The 24,782-nt window shown below is 36.4% G+C and overlaps 1 protein-coding gene across 7 annotated transcripts in view; it reads left to right on the forward strand.

The window, feature by feature from the left end:
- Nucleotides 1-5,917: 5,917 nt before the first annotated feature.
- The window catches only part of LOC126856224 (sodium channel protein para), a 39,929-nt gene continuing 21,064 nt past the window's right edge, over nucleotides 5,918-24,782 (forward strand). For 6 of the 7 annotated variants that reach the window (XM_050604523.1, XM_050604522.1, XM_050604526.1 and 3 more), the window contains exons 1-13: nucleotides 5,918-6,057; nucleotides 6,408-6,585; nucleotides 9,399-9,431; nucleotides 13,636-13,791; nucleotides 14,458-14,663; nucleotides 16,344-16,472; nucleotides 18,375-18,466; nucleotides 19,258-19,470; nucleotides 19,848-19,908; nucleotides 20,002-20,311; nucleotides 20,477-20,773; nucleotides 23,121-23,177; nucleotides 24,008-24,460. In XM_050604523.1, coding sequence (XP_050460480.1) covers nucleotides 6,439-6,585; nucleotides 9,399-9,431; nucleotides 13,636-13,791; nucleotides 14,458-14,663; nucleotides 16,344-16,472; nucleotides 18,375-18,466; nucleotides 19,258-19,470; nucleotides 19,848-19,908; nucleotides 20,002-20,311; nucleotides 20,477-20,773; nucleotides 23,121-23,177; nucleotides 24,008-24,460 — 2,154 coding nt within the window. In that variant the 5' untranslated portion in view covers nucleotides 5,918-6,057; nucleotides 6,408-6,438. The remainder of the gene's footprint in view (nucleotides 6,058-6,407; nucleotides 6,586-9,398; nucleotides 9,432-13,635; nucleotides 13,792-14,457; nucleotides 14,664-16,343; nucleotides 16,473-18,374; nucleotides 18,467-19,257; nucleotides 19,471-19,847; nucleotides 19,909-20,001; nucleotides 20,312-20,476; nucleotides 20,774-23,120; nucleotides 23,178-24,007; nucleotides 24,461-24,782) is intronic. The other variant, XM_050604527.1, reaches the window with a different exon arrangement.

Here is a 24,782-nt window from a genome sequence, read left to right on the forward strand (position 1 = left end):
AGACGGCTCCGATCGATCGTCAGAGCGATAATTTCGCGGAATTCTTTAGCGTTCACGAGAGAAGCAGCAGTTCTCCCAATCAAAATCCACCCTTCCACCCTGTATATGTCTCATACATATTCAGGAGTAAATCGTGATACTTTTCCGGAGGTAACGAGCAACCGAGGAACCATTAAAGGAAACGTGACTTAAAAAATTGAGAAATATTTCTCAACGTTGTTATTCCACGCTCGGAGCATCGATGCCCGAAAGTTTTAAGTTTCTCCGAATTTTATATTACTTTTTATTAATAGTTTGTTCTCAATGCAATAAATCAAGGACAGTTTTCTCAAAGAAAGAGATTTGTAATTGTGTGTCAGGATACAAACAACTTTTATGGAGAATAGCTATTTGTGTATTATATTCTTGGCGCAAGATACGATGATGTCTCTCGATATCAATTGAAAGCGTAACGATATCGAAGATCTTCGCTTCAAGTATCGCGAATAATTTGAATTTACATTATGAGATTATGTATGTCGTTATTATATGTCAGCGAATATGACGTACACAGTCATTTCGCATTAAAACGCCGTATCGGTACGGATATCGAAATGTATTAGGAAGAAAAGATGTTATAGATCAAATGTACTACCTCCCTCTTTTTCTCACCGAGATATTAATTCGAATTTAAAGGTAAATGCTCGCAAAATGTTCTTGCCTCTTTACTGCAGAGGATTCCATAGTCAAGTGCATCAATCCTCCCGGAGTGCGGATGCACTCCGCTGCCTCGCTGCTTATTCGAGTCGCGTTCGTTCAGTGCATCCGCAGCGGGCAAGTTGCACTGCAATCGATACAAGAACCTCTCCGAATGAGGTCCATAGTCGCTGAAAAATATTGCATGTCAATAGATTGATTGGATAATTTCAAACCTGATTAGCGATATATTCGACTAATGTGAACATTTTCTCCTTATAATTCTTCTATGGATTTTTTGTTTGTTCCGTATACAATATTTATGTAATGTTTTTAAAAATTCATATTTAATCAAATACCTCAAATGAAATAGCTCTGCTATTCGCTTTCGCAATTTCATATATACATATATAATATATATATAAACTATGTTTAAAATTGCAAGAATATTAAAACTATTCCATTTGGAATATTTGATTAAATGCATAATATTAATATTTGATTAAATGAAATTAAAAATAAAATTATGAAGGAAATAAACTCAACGTAATAATGATTACTAAGTGAAAGAAATGGCAAATATTAGAATCGCGGTAATTAGAAAGAAATTTTAATATATTACAAAATATTCAGTTCCATTAAAAAATATACATTGAGCACAACGTACTGAAATTGCTTAATTTATAATATATTAATATTTTCTTTTTATATTTTAATTTTTATTTTATATTTTAATCACGTCTCTGCTCTTATTTGCCATTTTTTTCATTCAGTAATCGTTAAAAAGAAAAAAAATATATATATATATATAAATATGAATATTTTCTTGGTAATTGTATGAAATCGTTTAAATAGAAAGTTTTTACATCGTTGTATTTTCTGCAGTAATAATATTTATTGGACAATCCTTGAAAACCAAGATTGATATTTACGCAAAGAGGAACCAAAGTTGATTAAATCGCTAATAACTGATACCTGCGACGAACCGTGTCTCATTTCCGCATGCATGTCTGGATTGACATGGATCGCGCATCGTTTTGTACGTACGACCGACGTCGCGGATGCATGCACTGTGGCTATTTATTGATCCGCAATCCAAATGGGCGAGCCATCACGCACGGAAAAGCGCTTCGGCTCTAGTAGTGCTCTTGGCTTCCGTTCGGCATTAATTCATTTGCGATCGTTAATCGGATCCCGTAAACCCTCAGTTGCCGAAATCGTATCTCTTGATATTGCGATCGAATTTGCATGAGTTTCCCAGTTATTTTGCATAATCTCGAATGAGATTATGAGAAACATAAATTAAAAAGGAAAATCGCCGATGAATATTTCTCTGCGGCAAATACATTCTTAATTAGCATTAAAATGTTTTTTTTTCTTTCGATATTCTTTTATCCGCTACTAAAATTTTACATTTCCTTTTATATTTGATATTCTATGTTATATGTTTGATATTATAACTTATATTTTGTTCGTTATTTACATTGTCTTTGTCTCTTTCTCTTTTCTTTATATCTATTTATATATATATATATATATATATATATATATATATATATATATTTTTTTTTTTTTCAAAAACTGATAATGTATAAGTAATTTTTTAACTCTCTTATTACACGTATGTATATTTTTTTTATTTTATTTGAGTGAAAATGTGAAAAAAAGAAAGCTTTATTTTGAATGAATCCAAAGATTTCATAAATATAAAACAAAATGGAGAATGCATTTGCATTCCGATTAGCAAATACAAAGATTGGAAAGAAATGAAAGAGAAAGATAAACGGGGAAAATAGTAATTTCTTTCAGAAAAATGACTTGTTAAACCCGGTGTAGCCGTTTCCGTTACCGCGTATAATTTCTCGATGAAGGCCGATTTGTCGCAGATATAGTTGACCTCATTTCTTCTTGCTTCGCACGCTGGCAGAGTGCCGCTTTTTATTGCAATTCTATATCCGTGAAATACAACCCACGATCAAGCGCACATTCAATAAGTAATAGGAGAAATCGGCTAATTATTTCGCGGCTTCTATATAACTTCTCTTAATGATTAATTACAGAGCTTTTCTATGGCGTTATCTCGTATTCCAAGCTTGTGAATGAAAGGCCATAAATCAAGTCGGTCTAAAAAATATTATTTTAACGAGTTCCTCTTTTGAGTAAAACGTATGCGCTTTATGGTAATAAAATTCCAACTTTGATGTAAACGGAGATGTACAGAAAGTGTAAATATATCTTTTTTCTTTTTACAAAAATATTTATAGATTTTAGGTATAAGATTGGTAAAACAGAAAACAATAAGAACAATTCAAAAAGTTTAATTATGTTTGTTTTAAAAATTTTTCATAATTTTATAAATTGAAAAAAATAATGTCTCTGTGTCTGTATATGTAATAAGAGAGCTGTTATGTTTTTTTTTAATAATTGTTAAAATTTTTCTTTTAAGCAAACACAATCACGCATTATCTCGCGAGTACGTCTGCGCAAAATTTATATTATCGGCAATCTAAAGCCGCCATGTAATGAAAAAGAAGTACGCATTAAATGATTCGAGACACGCGATTTGCGTCGATCGTCTCGTGACGTTGTCGTAACCCATCGATTTCCCTTGTATCTCTTGCCAGCTTGTTATCCTTGTAAACAAAAAAAAAAAAATAAAAAAAATCTACAGTACAACTTCAAATAATAAAACGCGAGATACACGCTCATATTAAAGATAGTGTCGTTATCTGCTGCTGCATTCATATTGAAATGGGAAATTAGCTTCCAAGAATATTGAAATAGAAGCGTTGCCGACTTTCTTACTTCATCCTCTTCTTTTTACTTCAGTTAGAAACAAGTAGGTTTGTTCTACTTTCGCGAGTTATTCTACACAGAGACACGCTATCGTCAGCTGAGGATAGACGAACGCATGGTTAATGTAACGAGAAAAAGAAAAATCCTTCTCGTCCATATACATTCTCGCAATTAATATGAAGATATAATTGGATTAGTAATCAAGTCAAAAACACTGTCCATATTTTACGAGTTGTAAAATTGCGACGTTAAATCTTTTCTGAAATGAATAAGGTCTAGATTTAAATGTTTAATTAATTTATTCGCTTTCAATAATGAAGTTATGCTATATTTCTATATTTATATCATTCATTTACAATGCAAGAGTTGTGATAAAAATATTCTACATAAAAGTATAGGATATAGAAATAGAGATCAAGTATCGTACAATCTGCAAAAAAAAAAAATACAATAGAGCAATTAATTATTTGACGAATGATTCCGATTTTTCTTTTTTGATAAAAAAACTCGTTGAAATAATCGCAAAAGGAAGAAGAGAAGAAAGATGTGATATTTATATTACATACTTCAATCTATAATACGCTGTCAATTCTTTTAGGATTCTTGAAGTCTCTACAGAATCTCGATTTTTTTTTTATCTACAAAAACAGTTTGTGATTTATAAACATTATATTTTTCATAAATAAAATAAAACAAAAATCCATGTATTGAAACGATTAAGAGAAAGAAAATCACAATCATACTGTAATTATCAATTTATATATATATATATATATATATATATATGCAAACTTGTATAAATATCCACGAATTTTGAAGTGCGTCTACAATCACGTAGAATCAGTTTTTCGATCTTTTTGACAAACAAAAGTTCGATATGAAAGAGTATAGCGGTGTAAATATCGGTGAGCGAAGAGAGAAGAGTTCCGTATCGAGCACCGCCGACCCTGCACGCGCTTGTTTCACTGGCGAGGGAGCCCTTCACTCTTACTTTTCTCCTGCGTTGCGTATTCGCTGGGCCAGGCCAGGCGCTCGGCGTCGCCGCCGTCGCCGAGGCACGAGGCGCGTGTGACCGAGTTTCGGGCGGGATGATGATCGACCGCGCGAAACTCGGTCAAAGACCACCGACACCTTTCCCGCGGCTTCGCTTGTGCAGATAGCGGTACCGCGATTTCGCGCGATAATTCCCAGCCAAAGCCTCCTCGGAGCCGAAGTTTTCTCCATGCTTGGAAGGAACGTGCGCGCGATCCTTTATTTCCGCAACGCGATACGTAAATTGCGCGTCAAGTCGCAAAAGTCGTCTCATCTAGTCACGAAGAAATTAAGTTTCGCCTCGTCGTGTAGAATGCAATTCTCCACACGGTTGAAATAGAGCCTTTCTCTCTCTCGAGAGAGAGATCTTATCTCACAATCATGAAATGTCAAATATTTTGAGCGTATTTTATAAGACGTACAACATTCGTGCCCGCGATGTTGTATATATTCAGTATGACAGAGCTTAATTTCGGAATTTGTATATTTATTAATAAGAGAAAAGAGATGCAGATTCATTTAATTTCTCTGTTCTTGTTGCAGAATAAAAATATCGACCGACTCGAAGACTAGACTATGTTATTTCGGATAACGGATTGATCGCACCCGTCGCTTCATTCACACGTGAGTATGGATTAATACGTGCCGTTATATATAGTCCATTTGCGGGAGTAGCTTGCGTACTCTCTATTTATTTCGCCGACATTATCCAGCCTAATGACTCTCTCGCGAGAGAGATATTTTCCCCGCAGTATTCTAAGAAATACTCTGTTTATGCTGCTATAATTAAAAATTATGTCAGGATTGACAAATGATCATATGAATTTGAACGTATCTCTCTCGCTATAATTAATTTTCCTAATTTATTAATCCAGCGGATAATCGTCACAAGAACAAAAATTGAGAACGCGAACCCGATGTTTGCGCTCTTCTAACAGACACACATCAAAATTACGATCTTATTTGCGATCTTATCGCGATATCTCGATCTTGTCTTATCAATATGAGATCTTATCGCAACGTAGCGCTTCTTGATCGACTTGTCTTAGGTCGGACATGAAAAATCTTGGTTCGCGTTGGACGGTCCCCGACATAGCACGCACTGCCGCAGCGCGTTCGTCATTTCTCGTCGCCATTTCGTTGGAACGAGATTCAGGTAGCATCATCAACAAGAGCAGCTTGAACCGCAACAGAAATAAAGCTAGAAGTAGCAGTAACGGCAGCAACAGCAGCAACAGCAGTATTCGCTTGACGGCGATCGACGAGAAGAGGGAGAGCAAGAGGAACGGCGGATCGGCAATCGACGTGCTGCACGGAGCGCATTTATCCGTCCGAGCGTACGTAACGGCGCCGTGTGACCGCATCATCGGCACGACGCGTTCCGAATCGACGACGCCCATCAGAAACCGGCCGCAGGTAGCCGGCAAGTCGAGCCAACAGCCTCAGCACCGGACCCGTCGTCCCCGTCAACCGAGTCAGCAGCAACTCTATTATCCCCCCGCATCGTGGGACACGCGCACACTACACTTCAGAAACTGTTAGCACCGATCAAAAGTGAGTCGCCGCGTATCTGAGAGATACCTCACCCCTTTATCTGTCATCCTTTTTCCCCGTATCTCTAATTTATTTAAAATATCGTATCACTAAAGAGAGTTTGGATATTACACTTTATTTTTATATCTTTTTTCTCTTCATTTAACACCATCGTAAAATCAACGCAATTTATTGATTTTTGAGATATGTAATGTTGAGCTTTGAATTATAAGCGGATGTTAAGTACTTTGACATAAATCGATATTATTTGTCTTGGTATCGTTCGAGTCTTTTTCTTTATCCCTTCGTCTTTGCGTATTGTTATTGCTGTTTATTACGATTTTATATTTATAATCGGGACTCTTTCGCAGGAAGGTGGCTCAGTTGTGCGCAGCCTAGACAATGTCCGAAGATTCTGACTCTATATCAGAGGAAGAAAGAAGTTTGTTCCGTCCGTTCACGCGGGAGTCCTTGGCAGCGATCGAGGCTCGCATCGCCGAGGAAGAGGCCAGACAGAAAGAGCTTCAGCAGAGAAGAGCCGAAGGCGAGGTATGAACGCGATCGGGTGTGCGATATACGAATGCGTATCTCTCAATTAATTTTGCGCGCGCATTAATTACATCGACGCATTATTGATCATGCGTATATACTTGTGGGACATTCCTTCAGTAGCGCCAAATAAATTACGCGATGCGATGACGATCGAGCTATTTCTGATCCTTTTAACTTCTTCGAGAATATTGCCACATATGTACATTAAATTTTAGTGTATGAAATCCTTTCACGAATCTTAACGCACATGTACATTATTTTTTTCAAAGATTTCAAAACTTTTCCAATTTTTTTTTATATTTGGCTTAACAATTATAAATATATTTTGAATAAATATAATTGAAAAACAAGAAAATAAAATAATTTTTTCCGACTTCCGAATAAAATATTTCCAAATATCGATTAAAATATTTATCTGACGCTGCTGATTTTCCTGCAAAGTTGGTGCCCGATCGATTGATTTTTTCTACATAATCGTTTTTTTCGTACGTGTTTATATATAAAGTGAGCGATATATAAACAATAAAATTTTAGAAGCCTCGATGCGCGAAGAAAAAAAATAGCATTCGCTTAACGTGAAAATATTGTGCAGGTGATTTTACAAACTTTTGAAGAATTCGTTTTTGAATCTTCATCAGCCGATGGCTATTGCGCCCACAGGCGCTTGTATGATATACGCTAAAAGTTCCCCATTAATTGCCACTCATACTTAAGATCATGTAATACTTATTTTTATAAATTATAGTCGGGACGAGCACTGAATAATTTTAAGTAATAATAATATAATAATCTTGCAACACATAAAGGATAATAAAGTTGGAGATATTCTTTTTCGATAAAGTTTTTTTCTAAAATGCATTTTTGTGAAAGAAATTTAATATATTAAATTTTAAAAATAAATTAAATTTTAAATATTAAAAAATCAAAAAAATTGTCAAATAAAACAAATCAAGAATAAAATGGATAAAATGCAGTTGCAAAAATATCGAAACCAAGATAAACACAAGCAATAATATCACATCTATATATTTAATAAACAATCGATTCAATCTACCTGAACAAGCAATATACAAAAATAATAATATTTACGATACGCCTCGAGATAAAGGTTTTTTATATTGTCATTTAATTAAAAATATTTTTGCATCACGTTCAGATCTATTACGAATTGAGCGATCTTAAGTATGAGTCGCGTCTTGATTTTACTGTGCCTAGCTGTAGCGCCGTTTGCGAGATCTGTTTTCTTCCCATACATTCATCCGATTGCAAAAAACTCATCCATATTCCTCACCCATCCGACTGTCGCGTTGATTGCTCGCTTGATCTATCGCCAATGTAGTGAGGATGTAACTATCTTTATAGATACGATTACTTAAATCCCTATTTGTTTATATATATATATATATATATATATATATATATATATAAACATATATAAACATATATATACATATACATATATATATATTTGTCGTCGAGCAATGTATTGTGTGTGTTATGAAAGATATGCCACGTACGCGCGAAGCTCGATATATGTCTGCAGTGTCACTTATCTGTGCCTGTTTATCATATATGTATAATACATATGTACATATGTATATATATACACATATTTATTATATACATGCATATATACGTTATTTATGCGTGGATTTATTGCTCGTGTGTCGTGGCTCTCTCTCTCCGTTCGTCTTCCTTCGCCTCGCGCTACGTGAATAACCACGTGAGTGCGATGGAAGACGATTATGATTATCGCCATAGGAGGAGCGTATCAATGTACCAAGGCCAATGAACGAGTCCTGTACATCCTTACAATTAGAGGTCCCAATTTGCCTCCAGCTGTAACAACGATCCCGATAAAAGGAGCGGATTTATTTATTTATTTAACCTTCCTTCTCCTCCTACTCCTCTCCCTCTTCGAGTCCATCGTTCAACATTGATCGCGTTGTTTGAAAATTACTTTTGCAAAAGGAGCAAATCCTCTCCTTTTATTGCCTCCTCATATTATACTTCAGCGATGAAAGGTCAAGGAGAGAGGAAAAGAGAGATCGAGACTGGATTATCATCGATCGTCTGAGAATTAAATGAGCCTTAAAAATCTGAGAATATATCGTAATTCTTTTACAAATTTTTGATGAGTTGCAAAGTTTACAGATTATTTGGCGCATTTTTGCACAGGCAGACTATTTTTATTAATTTTGAGATATGAACCGGGTGTTCAAAGCATGTATACATTTTGTGTTGTTTATGTTTGACGTTTATTAATTTCGATTTTCCAAACAAAAACATGTAAAATATTTAAGAGAACAATGTTTCTATTTTATTGTTTTTATTTTACAGAACGGTTTATCAAAAACATTCATCGAAGTCTCGAGAGTCGAAAAGTATCTTTCCTAATCGAGTCACGTTTTTTTTTTTTTTTTTCCCGACAGTTAATCCAATCTCGATCGAGCTCGATGTGCTTGAAGAACCCTCTTTCCGGCTTACCTGGTCCTATGTATTCCTATCGTGTTCTATGTCGTGATGTAGTGTGTTTTTCCCCCCATCATCTATCCTTTCGATAGATTTCTCTCTCGCTCTTTCTCTCTTTCTTTTTCTCTTTTCCACCATTCATTCATTCATTCAAGCCAGCTCGTATTTACCCAGAATCTGCGAATCGTGCCCATCTTATTTCACGTATCGTGGCGTCCCTTCTTTAAATTACTGCATATTAGCATACATTTTTTCCCTCTCTTCTTTATTCACATCCCCCGTATTCTCTGTATCTCTGTGTGTATATAACGACTGTTTCTCCATTTCTCCAATTTCAGGGTGGTTATGGACGGAAGAAAAAGAAAAAAGAAGTAAGACGTTACGTCACGCTAAGTAATACCGCTCTCTATCTCATCCGACTTCTACCTTACTAACACATACACACGTGCACACACGTCACTTACGCTCGACCATATCCGTATACATACATACATATACACGCTGTACGAGAACACGCACACGATCTCACAATTTCTCTTCATTCGACAGCACTTTTGGCCGATCGATCGACTAGACACGCGTCATTCACAGCCGGACACCACATATACATATATACGATATAATATACTTGTTCACATTTTGTGCAGGGATTGAAAATAAATATAATGAATTTTTCAAATTCTCAAAAATCGAAAAATTCAATGATGATTGCGAGTAATTTTACTTGGAGCATAAGTCACATTATAGCTACGCGTTGCAATTTATCGTAAGATAAAGTAATAAAAACTAATAAAAATTGTAAATTTTTTACGTATTTTTATTATAACCATTCTCTCAAATTATTTTAATTTTATCAATCGTTTCTGTTTATATCATTTAAATATATTCGTTTAAGGAATTTTATGAAAAATGTTTGTTTTATCAATTATCTTTTTGAGTTATAAAATAAAGAGGAAACGAAATACATTTGTGAAATGATACTTTCACGAATTATTCTGTCAATATTTTTATCGGCGAATTATTCGCAATAATCTTGATATAAATTTTAACTTTTACGATTTTTGAGTTTAGTATTTTTCTTTTTTTTTTTTTTTTTCGAACATCATTGTCGATTCCGAAAGAATCTGCATTTGGTTTTAAACGTTCGTGAAAATTTTCAATCCCTGGTTCTTTGCGTGCCGCGGTGTATATCGATTCCCTAACGTCATCACATCCCGAATCGATATATCGACGAAGATACCAAAGATGTGCAAGTTTAATCCGGCGAAGCATTGAATTCGAAATGTTTTGATTAATTAATTCGGGGGAAACTATTCTTGGCGCGTGAGGAAAACTCGCCTGCGCGATATCTCAATGTCGCGGACATTTCGATTGTCTTTCTTATCACGATCGCGAGTAATTCTTTTTTTGGGTATTACATCATGGACGAAAATATTGTGCGGTGAGATCTTACTGATAATATTGCACACATGAACACACACATACCGACACACACACACACACCACACACACACACACACACACACACACACACACACACGCGCGCAATACAAAGCAACGTGCTTCTATATATCGCCCCTTGTTTGTTTGCAAATACACATTACACGTTCCTTGAGCAAGTGTCTTGACGTCTTACAATCAGAAGCAAATTATGCTTGCGCTTTAAAACGCGCGACTTCTTCTCGAAATATTTGTCAGCATCTCTGAAAACGCTTTGCACGAGAGCTTGCGATTAATCATAACAACTGAGTTGTAATAATTTAAAATTGTCGATATACTACATTAAATAGAAATATCGAGTAAATAAGTAATATGTATCAAGCATATTCTTTTGCAAAAATTCTGATTTTGTTGAAGCTGTTAAACTCAAATTTGACTTATCCAATCTCATAAAGATTTGTTTCCAGAAGCTACTTAGAGTGCACATAAATATGTATAAGTATTCAAAGAGATAAACAGAAATGTGTACCATTTCTAACAAGAAATACGAGTACGATCTTAAAAAGTATGATCGTCGAGGAGTAACCCAGAGTAACGCACAGCGATATGATGACATAAATATTTCGAATGGAGGTCACGCGGTCGCCTGGTAAAACGCTTTTATATAAATCGTACATGATGTACATGTATGACGCTTGCGCTGACTTCTTTCCTTTTCTTTCTCTTTTTTTTTTTTTTCTTCTTTTTGAATGGCGCTTACTGGCGTTGCAGCTGCTTTCGAGCGAGCAAAGTACGCGAGTCGTGTACTACACGATGACGCGATAACGCGATGTCTTCTGTAATCGTTTTGATTTATGGTCAGTCGCATATTATAGGAAACTGCGAAAGGTTTTGCCGTGCTTCGTGCCGACACGTTGGAAACGATATTAATCTCCGAAGCGTCTCCTCGGCGGCGCGTCTCTTCGTCTGACAAGACGTCAAGAGTTCCGCGCGAGAGGAATAAGAACTCAATTTCCTCGCGCGACGTCTCGCGCACTCTGCTTATTCTATAAATATCCGTCTCGTGGTCGAATCCAAACGGCTGGGACGGAGTTTTTTTTTTACGATCGAATCTATCTTCGGGATTCGACCAACGAGCGGAGATTTTTCTCGCACGCACGAGCACGCTCTCCGCAAGAGAATTTTTCCCGCGCTGAGAACCACCGACGTAAAACACTTGGCTTGCGCAAACTAGTTCTAGTCAACTAGATCGTATATACACTTTAGCGTAGATACTCTTTATTAGGGGTGTAGAACACACTCGCCTCGAGTTTTGACACGTAGTTTTGCAAGGAGCTCCAATTAGAATATTTTATCGCATCGCGAGATCGATAGAGCAGCCGATTTTATTGTTTGCGAGATTTCTATCGCATTTTGCGCTTTCACCGACAAAAATACACGACGAGATCGACGAGTTTAGCGGAGTTCGTAAGATCTTAAACTAGTCGCGCATAAATTTACATAAGCGTATAAATATATAAGCCGTCTCGAGCGATATAGAAGAGGCATACTTGACGGACCCGGATAAATGAAGATTATCGTGCTCTACACCATAGCAGATCGGATAGAAATTAGAATAGAGTTACCGTGTCTAGTGTTAGGCAATGTTAGTCGAGAGTCTCAGCATAGAAAAATAGAAATAGTATTTCTTATTACGATTCGGCCAGAGACAGAGATTCGAGCCGTGGGCCAAAATTGAGCAGATCGTATGGTCCTTCTTCAGGTTCGTATGTTGACGGCCGGAATTTGCTACATTTTTATTTTTAGTATGCAAATATATTAATCTTTTATTATATATAATGTTTTTCGTTTTTCATATCTATTGCCGTGATTTATCGGTTAGATAATTTGGCTCGATAATTAGCTGTGAAAACAATTTTTTGAGTTTTCGATCGGTGAAAAATTCAGTTTGGAAAATTCATTAAGTTTGATTGGGAAATATAACTGTAAGAAAATGAGATTTTTCACTTATTTTACACTTATATCGATTTCATTAGATTTTCGAGATTCTGTTTTGTTTATAAGCGATGACGCAATAGAGTGTATAAAAGCTCATCTAAAAGCGGGTTTATGAATAACTGGTGCACTTAGAAAAGCACGAGGATGAATATTTCCAAAGGAGCGATTTGCTCGAATATTCATACGATTGAATATTTCATGTTTCATATTCTCATATACGAAAAAGCCAAACACGATGCCGTACGGTTTTTGCCCTTTTACACGATCAAATTTATATATTTCTCTTTCATAATATATATCCAGGACATGTAAATATGTTTAATATTTTCTTTTCTTTCATTAACCCCGCGTGAAATATATCACGATAAGAAAAAAAGAATATTAACTTTATAGAAGATTAAGTATTAACAAGATTAGTACCAAACACGTAACGAGATTCATATTTTTTTCTTTGCAAAAAAATAGATATTTATATAATATTAGAAGTTTTTTATGTGAACATACATATTTTTAATAACTTTCTTTTATGTCTTTTTCTTTTAACGACAACAATAAAATATTTGAAATATGTACCGTCGAAGATAAATTTGTGCACATCCTGTATAATCATGTGGCACATTACTATTGTCAAATGTAGAAATGCAAATGCGTATGTAGCCGAATCTATTGTCCTTTTAATTTACGGCCGAAGAAACGGACACTTTTTGGAAATATTTATATCATCTATTGTGCTCGAATATGAAACGTGATATATGCCATGGCCCAATTTGATCTTCCGTGCGAGACTTGCGCTCCCGCGTGAAAATAATAAACGCATTAAAAATTATCTTTACGATATTTAAAGCACGACAAGGGAGGGCGAGGTAAATCTTTTTCTTTCCTACACGTCAACACGTCGTATCCCTAAATACGTATTCGCTAAAAAGGAATGTTACAATTCTGCTCAGAACAATTTTGTTCTCGATAGAATTTGAATTTCAAATATCTCTTTCGTATATTTTTAATTATTCGCGGTGATATAGTTCTTTGCGAGAATTTGAACTTTATTTTGCGCGAGCGAAAAATAGCCGTAATGACGACGATTGATGACGAAACAATTCGCGTATTTGAAATAATACGAGCGTGTGTCATTCACAGATACGGTATGACGACGAGGATGAGGACGAAGGTCCTCAGCCGGATCCGATGTTCGAGCAGGGAGGGCCGCTTCCGGTCCGATTGCACAACGACTTTCCACCCGAGTTGGCCTCCACACCTCTCGAGGATATCGATAGCTTCTACCACAATCAAAAGGTACGGTCGTCATTGACGCATTAATTAGTTTAACTCTCCTGGAGAAACTGAGTTTTCCGCGAGATGCAGAATATTAGAGAGCGACCGCTCTGCGTCATGGCTGCATCTGGCACAGTTATTTTCAAACTTTGGCTTTCAAGCACATAATTGCTTTGTATAATTCTTTTATAACCGTAATGGCATGCGATAAAAGTCATATTATATATATATATATATATATATATATATATATATATATATATACGTGAAGATTTTGTTATAATTTAAGCCCGTGTGTGTGCGAGGACATATGAATCTTGGAAATTATTAATTCAAGAGGAAATCTATTTTTCGCGTAGTCTTGATCGATTTTTTCACTTGCGATAAATTTTCTATTATTACGTTGAGAAAAAGATTCCTTATTGATCATTAAATCAAGCTGAATTATATATACATTGATACCGATATCAGAATCATTAATATCATTAGGAGTTATTGTATATTTATAAAAAAAATTATATTTATATTACATTATTTTAATATCAATTTTTGCGACACATAATTAAATACAAAAATTTGCGAACGCAAGGCAATTGTGAAAAAAAAGGTACACGTTCTTTCGGTTATTTTATTTGGCGGCTAATATCTGACAATAAATTTTTTTAAAATTAACGCGTTTATTTGCAGACCTTCGTCGTCATTAGCAAAGGAAAGGACATATTCAGGTTCTCAGCGGAGGACGCGTTGTGGATGCTCGATCCGTTCAACCCAATCCGACGGGTGGCCATTTACATATTGGTCCACCCGCTCTTTTCCCTCTTCATCATCACTACGATATTGGTTAACTGTATACTTATGATCATGCCCACTACGCCCACCATCGAGTCCACCGAGTAAGTATCTTTTGCTGTTTTCTCATCTGCGATCGATAGCTCTATCGAGTATTGATGAGGAAAGGAGAAAAAAGTTATATAATTACAACGAGCAAAGTGTCACACAAGTGACTTATAAAAAAAAAACGTGATTATCAGAAGAGGTAAAAGAATAATTTTAGATACTCGGATGAATCTATGAAATACATTTCGAGACACTTGACTCCGTCAAGTCATTAACGGCGTCATTGATGATATTAAACACGATATAAAACAAAGTATGCTAGCGATTGTCACGAAATTATTTAGATATATTATTTAATATTGTTCATTTCAATTGTGATATATTAATACACCTAATTTCAGCTTATTTGTTTTCTTGATTATTTTTCGATTACAATTAAAGATATTTAAAGGAAAATATTTAGAAAGAAAAAGAAAACGGCTTAGCAAATAAATTGTATTGTCGCGATTTGCGAGTATGAGCGACATAAAAAGTAAATCTATACAAAAATATAAAAATATCTGTTTTTTTAAATATGCAAGGACGATACGCACTTAAGCTTGTCCTTAAGTGACTGTAAATCTACGTAGTTTAGCGTACCAAGTGCCTAAGCTGGAGATGCGTTTATCGTCATCCTTTACTAAGCTTCTTTTAATTTTCATGATTTTAACTTATCTATCTGTTAATACTTAGCTATATTTAGCTATTTTGGTATCCATTTAGCTGGGAAGAATCTCATCGAAGGCTTACGGCGATCACATGTGTGTCGTAAAAAAAAAATAGATATTTTAAGTATAATCGTTCTACGTGTTATAGCTCTGATATATGAGTAGAGACTGTGATAAATTGTATACCGTTGGTAAGTTTTGTATTAGTCTAGAGGTAGCATTTTAGAAGGGGATGACAGGCAAATGATGACGCAAACGTTTCAATAAATTGTAACGTACTGTAATTTTCACGAATTTTGCAAAACTTCAGAGAACAAATTAAAAAGATTCAAGAGCCAACAAAATAAATAATTTATTTGTTTCAATATCATATATATCATACATTTAATAATTGTATGATGTTAGCATTGATTAAATGCGAAGAAAGAGAATAGAAAATTTAATTTTTATTATTTTGTGCGTTTTATGTCTTTTTATTGCATTTAAGCGACAGATATATGAGTATATAACGGCTCTGTCCCAAATGTGACAAAATATGCGCTACAAATTCGCTATGAATAATTCATTCGCGTGCATTGTGCCTGATGATGCGAACATACATGATAGTTAATTTATACGCTGATAGGCGATAAAAAAAAAGCTAATGGTCGAAAATTATCGTCGAATAGATTAGAGTAATATCGTGCCATTTAATAAAAAATTTCTTCCCTCGCATGTATGTATGTGTTTTTAGATTTATTAAATAAATTCGTTATATCATTGTAAAATTTATACGTTACAAAGGTACAATGGCAGATACGTGTTCGCTAATGATACAACAAAATAATGAACTTAATAATTAAATATAAAAGATAATTGTAATAAAGTGTTCGGTGTAGAAATATTATTATATGATCACTCTCGTATTTTGCGAGAACGTTACTTGCGCGTGTTTTTCAGCTGTGATTCTAAACGCGCTCAGACAGAATAGACAACAATCACGATGTAAAACGCACTTAAAAAGCTGAGCGGTGTGTTTGTTGTTTTCAGAGTGATATTTACGGGCATCTACACATTTGAATCCGCCGTTAAGGTGATGGCGAGGGGTTTCATTCTGCAGCCTTTTACCTATCTTAGAGATGCATGGAATTGGCTCGACTTCGTAGTTATAGCTTTAGCGTGAGTAGTTAAAATTTATTTTTCTTAAAGAAAGGAAGGGAGGGGAAAAAAAGACAGACTGAGAGAGAGAGAGAGAGAGAGAGAGAGAGGAATAAAAATAAAACATAAAAAGACAGACGCGAGTACAGTTTTTGCCCATCATATACTGATAGAGTACTTGACAGAGTATGATGGATAAAAAAAGGGACAAAAGGATCGTCGCCATTTTGTCGAGGAAAAGTCATCGTGGAGATCCGGCGCATACTAATGAAGGTGTTCAAGAGCTTTTATCTTTATATAAATTATATATCAAGCTAATTACTTTTCGTAGCAAAAGATGTCGAATATATCGAAGGTCAGAATTTTTATCATACCGTTAGCCTTCTTTTTCAGATTTCAGAAATTTAAAACTGGCTTTCCTAAAATTTACAATGATTTTTTTTTTTTTTACAGAAATTTTATTATATTTATATTATTTAAACAGTAAACAGAGTGAAGAATAAGAGACAATTTAATGGCTATTAACGTAATTAAAAAAGGGAAAAATCGCTATATATATATATATATATATATATATATATATATATCGCGATTGCGACGACAAATATGGTAATCGAAATTGTGAACAGTCTTGTATTAATGTTACTTTAAAATAGCGTCGCGTTATATCCACGAAATACGTTAATTAGCATCAAGTTAGATCATTCCAGGTTACGACAGTAGACCACACTCCGCTAGATCCGTTGAGTACTAAACCGTAAGACTTGCGTAGCATCTCGATTAATAATTCGATCTTCGTTCACATCACACGCCCCATCACAATACACATACCTACAAAACACGTACGCGCATACACTCTGGGGGTGTACTTTTATATTCTATAGGTACTTAAATTAGTTCACACCTAGATAGGGATAGTATATATTTCTTATTCTATTAGTGACTAATTAAAGAGAGAGTTCTCTATTATAATTGCCATATCGTAATATGTTGATTAGACATTAGTACTTTTACGTCGAGTCGATTAAGTCAGTTGACTATATAATTGTTGTAGTTTTTAGTACATATCTCTATATACATTCTCTTACTTCAGTAATTGTTCATAGATGATTACGATTACGTGTATATTTTATTCGATACGCGGATATTCGACTGCGCATCGTAATATCGCCAATCGCGTGCCACGGGATTCAATAATCTTCTCACTATATTTGCAAAATCGTTCATTTTTTTTTTCAGAATATATATATGTATATTCTGCTTTCTGTTACTTTTGCGATGAAGCTAACAACGATATCGGAAAACGATTACGGATTTTATGTTCTACTTCGAAGATTTAAGAAGCGATTTATATTAGAACTATAGTTCATGAAATTTTAATATCGCAAACTGGAACTTGAGAAGCTGTTTGTTCTTTTCGAGATTGTAAAATAATATCTTAAATTAAGGATTTAGATAGATGGTGCTCAAAATTTATTTATTTATCCATTGACAAAAATAATTTTCTGACAAATACAAATACAGAACTACCAGGAATGCAGAAAAATGTATAAAAATTTAAAGAATTAAAAAAAAATTAAGAAAAAATGATACAATAGTCGCGTAATCGATTTTGCCTTTTTAAGTTTGCTTTAATATAGCTTCGAAGGGAAAAGAATTATCGATGAAAATAATGCAAATAATCTTGGAATCCGTGGCAAGCGGCGCACGGCTGGTGTTACATTGAATCGTGCATGCAGTAATAGCTACCTTACGGTTTACATTGCAGTTCGTGCAAACTTTTTTGGTAGGCCATAGGAAATGTAGCGAGTAAGCGTTTGCGTAATTTACCACTCTCCCCGCCCCTCGATCTCTTTTTCTTAACTCGTTTTTGTCTTTTTGTTTGTATCACTGTAATGTGTGTGATGTTCGGGTGTATTGCAGTTATGTGACGATGGGCATAGATCTAGGCAACCTTGCCGCTCTCAGGACATTTCGAGTCCTCCGAGCCTTGAAGACTGTCGCTATTGTACCAGGTATGCTTAGAGTATAGAAGTGGTTGTAGACGCAAATATATACACGTAGTGATCCTAGACGATACGAAAGTCGCGATCGCCGTACACGTTTTCTCACGTATCTTGTCTCTCACACACGTCTACAACAGTATCATTTCACTGCTTCTATCGCCCTTCGCATCGTTGCCACCCCTCCTATTCTCCGTTTGCCACCCGGTGTTGTTTTCGCGCTACTCGATATGTTCTCTACGAATCCGATTTCGGTTTATTTCTCTTCCGTTTTTGCTTTCATTGCTTCCCATTGTTCTCGGGGTGAAATAAATTATCAAATTCGATGGACTTGGAATTTTCTTGGACAGAAAATGGATGGAGATAGAAAAGAGAAACTTGATCGCATATCGTGCCTGACGATTTATCGAGAAGGAGATATCTTTGACAATTATTACGTAGTTTATTTTTTATCTCGGTTATAAATTATGTAAGAGCATGTACATCGAAGTCTCTCGATATGATATTAAATGGACATTCATGTCGCTATCTGTAAAAAAATGCGTGTGTCGCGATGCCCTTCTCTTACTGTTTAAAATTAAATGTTTGTTTTTTTTTCCTTTTCGCGGTTTTCCCCTTTTATCGAGTCTTCCAACAGATCAGATAATCATTTCGCATTTCATCCACATGCCTGCCTCAATCGAATCGCCATCTCGTTCGCACGACAAGCCGATCGGTGTCTCTCCAAGCTGTCGTCGAGATACGTTATTACAGGCATCACACACTGAAATCCACTGTATCCTTCTCTCTGTCTCGTTGTCTAGGTCTGAAAACCATTGTCGGCGCTGTGATAGAATCCGTAAAGAACCTGCGCGATGTGATAATCCTGACGATGTTCTCCCTCTCCGTCTTTGCGCTTATGGGCCTTCAGATTTACATGGGGGTCCTCACGCAAAAGTGTATAAAAAACTTTCCCGAGGATGGCTCCTGGGGTAATCTGACCGACGAGAATTGGGAGCGATTCGTTAGTAACGAAAGTAAGTAGCCTTGTGATTATTAATCCGAAAGCATACAAGTTCGAAAAATCACTTGTAAGCTTAATATAATAAAAAAAAGACGTCTGAGAGATTTAATGTTGTCGACGTTGCTCGCTCAAATGTTTTGTCTGAAAAAAAATCACAAAATACGATCGGTGGCTCATATACAAGCCGTGTGATATTTCAATACTACACCTTTAAGTGTAAATGTCACCGTTAATAAAAAAGGCTTTGTACAAGGTAAAACAAAGTGCAACTATTTGTGAGACCAATTGATTGTCTCATGAAAATCATGAAATTTTTTTTTGTGACGAATTAATTTCCAATTTAATGATAATCAATTATTAAACTGTTTTATCGTTACCTGTACCGTGCAGCTAATTGGTACGTGGACGAGGCCAAAAATATGCCCTTATGCGGAAATTCGTCGGGGGCGGGGTAAGTCGATATATAACTCGCTTATCGAGTTCGTGTACGAATATCGATGCAAGAAAGTTTGTGGGAAAAGTAATATTTTCCCGATGGTTACAGGCAGTGCCTTCCCGGCTACACGTGTTTACAAGGGTACGGTGAAAATCCGAATTACGGTTACACGAGCTTCGACACTTTTGGCTGGGCGCTGCTCTCCGCTTTCCGTCTCATGACTCAGGATTATTGGGAAAATCTGTATCAACTGGTGTTAAGATCGGCCGGACCATGGCACATGCTCTTCTTCATCGTGATCATCTTTCTCGGATCCTTCTATCTCGTCAACTTGATCCTCGCTATTGTCGCGATGTCGTACGACGAGTTGCAAAAGAAGGCCGAAGAGGAGGAGGCCGCTGAGGAAGAAGCTATGAGAGTAAGTACTAGAAATTTTGATATTAAAATTGATTTCTGAACAATTTTTTGTAATCAAGAAATTAAAGAGAAATAAATTCCTCGTTTCGTGAATTTAAGTCTTAAAAATGGATTGGCCGTTAGAATTGAAAGAAAGGATCGTTATATTCGAAATGAATATCGACAGGAAGCCGAGGAAGCTGCACTGGCGAAGGAGAACAAGCTCGCGGCGCGGGAAGCTGCGGCCGCGGCGAAGGAAGCTGCCAGGGAGGCTGCAGCGGTGGCCGCGGAGCAGATCGTCAAGTCACCATCGGATTTTTCGTGCCACAGTTACGAGCTGTTCGTCGGCCAGGAGAAGGGCAACGACGACAACAACAAGGAGAAGATGAGCATACGTTCGATCGAGTCCGTCAGTGATCAGAGGCACATCAAGCAGCTCAACAACAATCACAGCGCTGCCAATAAAGTGCGAAAAGTCAGCGCCGTAAGTATCCGGCTGTTGGGCGATATATATGTATATATATATATATATATATTAATATACATATATATATATATATATATATGTATACATATATGTATCGACCTTCTTCCGCGTCGTTTGACGTAATGTAACGTGTTGGCCCTGTTATCAACCTCACAATCTCCCGACCTCGCTCCTACGAGAGCAACTTATGCGAGGCTATTCGATCCGACTCGACTCGTCCGTAGATTTTGCGATTGATCGCGAAATTTGAAATCCCGCTCGCTTCCACGCTTTCAGGCCAAAAGCTTACTTTCCGGATGTATATACGCAGAACTTGAACGGTGATATTTTATTTAACTCACCTATCTGAGACAGAGATTACTCAGATCATTAGTGCAAACTTGTTAAACGGCAAATGTAAATTCTAGTTAGGTGAACTTGGTAATAACTTATATGCTGCTGTTATGTAGGTATCAGACGGATGAAGTTAAATATATCCGATAGGATATATCTTCCTAATCAATTTTATCAGGACTAGGAAAACGTATATAATAGATGGTGGTAATAGGGGCGATTAAATATTAGATCAGATTTTGACATCATCTCAATATCTCTTAATGCTTTCTCTTAATATACAGCAAAAGGAAAAAAATAGCCGCGACGAGTCGAGCCTTCCCGTAATATCCGCTCTGTAGCATGCTTTAGCGTATATAGGACGTCCCAAAAAATATTTATCTGTGTAGCAGAGTTGTAACTTTGAAAAGTTTGATATGGATTTTCATTGCAGATGTGATGTCTAAAAAGATTCGAATTATTATGTCCGTGTAATTGGCGTGGAAATTTCATTGATTAAATTTCTAGGACGTTGATTATATTTAAATAAAAATATACTGGCAATTTTCAGCCTCTCTAAAAGCTCTGCTATTCTCGTACATCTTTTTGGGGATTTGCTACAATTGTTCGTATTATGTCATGAGATCTTTTGGATGGATATATATATATATATATATATATATATATATATATATATACACACATATGTATAGGTGGCTTTATACGCATAGAACCTGTCTTCCTCTCATTGATTCGCTCTAGTTATAACGTACATACATCTTCAAATACATACATCTTCAACGTGTCGAGTAATCACTGCTTCGATCTTGCGATTGCGCGTAGTTGTAACGCGCGGAACAGTGAATTTCGGCCGTATCGAAACACAGCGCATACCGGACATACATCCAATTCAGTTCTGTTTTACGGAGCCGTGCATGCAAGATGTATAACAGAAATATCGGCTGTTGCTTAAATCGATACTTCTTGTTCGAAAACGCAATTTGCCCGAGAAATTTTAATAAATGCGAACTAATTAACTTCTTTTATTTCCTTCTTTTTTTTTTATTTAACATACAGGGTGTTTCAGGTTAGATTAGAGAAACTTCAGGATCTTATAGGAAATTGAATTTCGAACAAAAAAGTTCCTGTACACATAGATCCGGAAACGCTTCGTTAAAAAGTTATAATTAATAACAGGGACATCATTTTGAACAATTCCGATCATGAATGTCCATGTTAGAAATGTAAAGAAAAGTGCCTATGTGATCTACGAGCGCAACATATGTATGTAGTGTTTACATAAGGACGTTCGAAAGTTTGTTTTCACAGTTTCTGTTTTTCTCGTTATTTTGAGCTTATTTTCCTTTGAACGCCTTATCAGAATTACATAAATGAAAATAACGTAATTTAGTTTATTATTTAATTACCTATCAGATTTATTTCATTACTTTTTTTCAAATAAATAAAGTATTATTTTAAAAAATCGTCAAATAAACATGATTTTTTGACGTTTATTAATTATAACTTTTTAATGAAGCGTTTCCGGACTTATGTTTACAGGAACTTTTTTGTTCCAAATTCAATTTCCTATAAGATCCTGAAATTTCTCTAACCTGAAACACCCTGTGTATGTACAAGTTTTTAAATTAAGATTACACGAAAGATTATAATGTATCTCGCGTGTACTGACAATTAATATATGTGCGCTCTGATTGATTAACGCAATTAAATGAAATGTAATTGCCGATATATCTTCATGTCTCTATAGATTCACGTTTTTCTTTTCATTTTTGCTAGATTCGCGAAACTTGTTTCTCTCGACAAGAATATTTTCTTTTCGATACTCGTAATTTTCTTTTCCTCCCTCTCTTTTTTTTTCTGCCTCTCCGTAATCACATTCACAATTGTGTTATGTGTGCTTCTGCAAGTGTTATGTCATACTCTACCTATTTCGAGTGCCTCGTTGGTGTACACATTAGATCACGTTACGAGCCGTTTGGTAGGAGATGTCTTTTCTTGTTTTTTTCTTAAGGTCCCTCGCGCCGCTAATGGCCAGTTTACTTATGCCTACCAGGAAAGTCTGCGGAAGGTACGTGTGTCACGACGTGTGTCTATCAGCACCGACCGTACGTACACTAAATAGCACCATAGGACCCGATCACGATCTCTCACAAATACGATATTATCATCTCAAGACCGCTGCCATTCATCAATGCTCCGCGCGTTACGATTCGCTTGTATTGAGGGACGATGTGTCTTATAAATCGCTCGTTTTGTCTTCGCTTTAACAAATTCCCGGCTCGTGACAAGCGTGAATCATCACCGGTGATCAATCGTTTCGCGTAATAACGAATCAATAGCAAGATGCCTGACATATTTTTGCCAAACGTTCACTCCTCTCTTTTTTTTTCTTTCTTGAAAGATGATCGAATAGGCCTGATACTATCGATTCGTTTCGTAACTGGATAGTTAAAATAGAGAACCGGGATGAGATGTTGAAACGGCTACTTTCGAAGAGTCTATCTACTGTGTAACAATTTCGATTGAAATCTCTTAAATTTCTAAAAATATCTTTTGCCATTTTCCTGTCATTCGGGATTACGAGATCTAGCTCAAACGACACTAATAAAAATATTCATGCATCACAGCTCGTGACCCTTCAAACTATCCGTTAAGCGTGTATTAGATTGCGATCGATTTCGCGAGCGGGAAATGTCACGATCGTCCCAGTTCGTCATCGAGGAAAAGAGATAGGAAGAGGAGGAAAGAGAAAGAGAAAGATAAAGAGAGAGAGAGAGAGAAAGAGATAGTCTTTCCGGCTGGTCCTCGCTTTCCGGAAAAGAACGGAGAGAAAGAGAGAGAGAGAGAGAGAGAGAGAGAGAGAGAGAAAAGCGGTGGACCACCTTGTTGTAATTTCAGGCGAGCCTGAGCCTACCTGGCTCACCGTTCAATCTGCGCCGCAGCAGCCGTGGCAGCCACCAATTTACAATACGCAACGGCCGCGGCCGATGCTTCGTCCCGCCGGGCGGCGATCGGAAGCCCCTCGTACTATCAACTTATCTGGACGCCCAGGAGCATCTACCTTACGCCGACGACTCGAACGCGGTCACGCCTATGTCCGAGGAGAACGGCACGATCGTGGTGCCGGTGTACTACGCGAATCTTGGCTCGCGTCACTCGTCATACACGTCCCACACGTCGCGGCTCTCCTACACGTCCCACGGCGATCTGGCGTTCTCCGGCATCCGCGGCATCGACAGCATCGGCAAGCAGATCACCAAGCAGGAGCAGATCCTCAGGAATCGCACCAACAAACAGACGACGCCTGTTAACGGCCATGTCACGGACACCAATCAGAAGTCCTATCATTTTGTAAGTGGTCCTTTTAGTTATTCGCGACGATCGCGAGAGAACTAGGGGCAATAGATAGAATTAAGGAGAGAGGAAGATCTCGATTGGCGTAAGCGAGTTTAGTTGACAATAAATATATAAGAATTTGTTGAATCGCGGGAAAAATGCAGCATTGAGTTCTTCGCCTCGCAAAGAATACAATATCAGTGTTTACGCATGATTCATGTGTGTGTGTGTGTGTGTATGCATTTGATCGTAAAATATATTTCTAGGTTTCAATTTTTATTGCGATGTTGACAATAATTGATCTGGTATGGTACACATCGCATTGCAAGCACATTTG

This window comes from Cataglyphis hispanica, chromosome 18 (genome assembly GCF_021464435.1).
Source record: "Cataglyphis hispanica isolate Lineage 1 chromosome 18, ULB_Chis1_1.0, whole genome shotgun sequence".
NCBI classification, from domain to species: Eukaryota; Metazoa; Arthropoda; class Insecta; order Hymenoptera; family Formicidae; genus Cataglyphis; species Cataglyphis hispanica.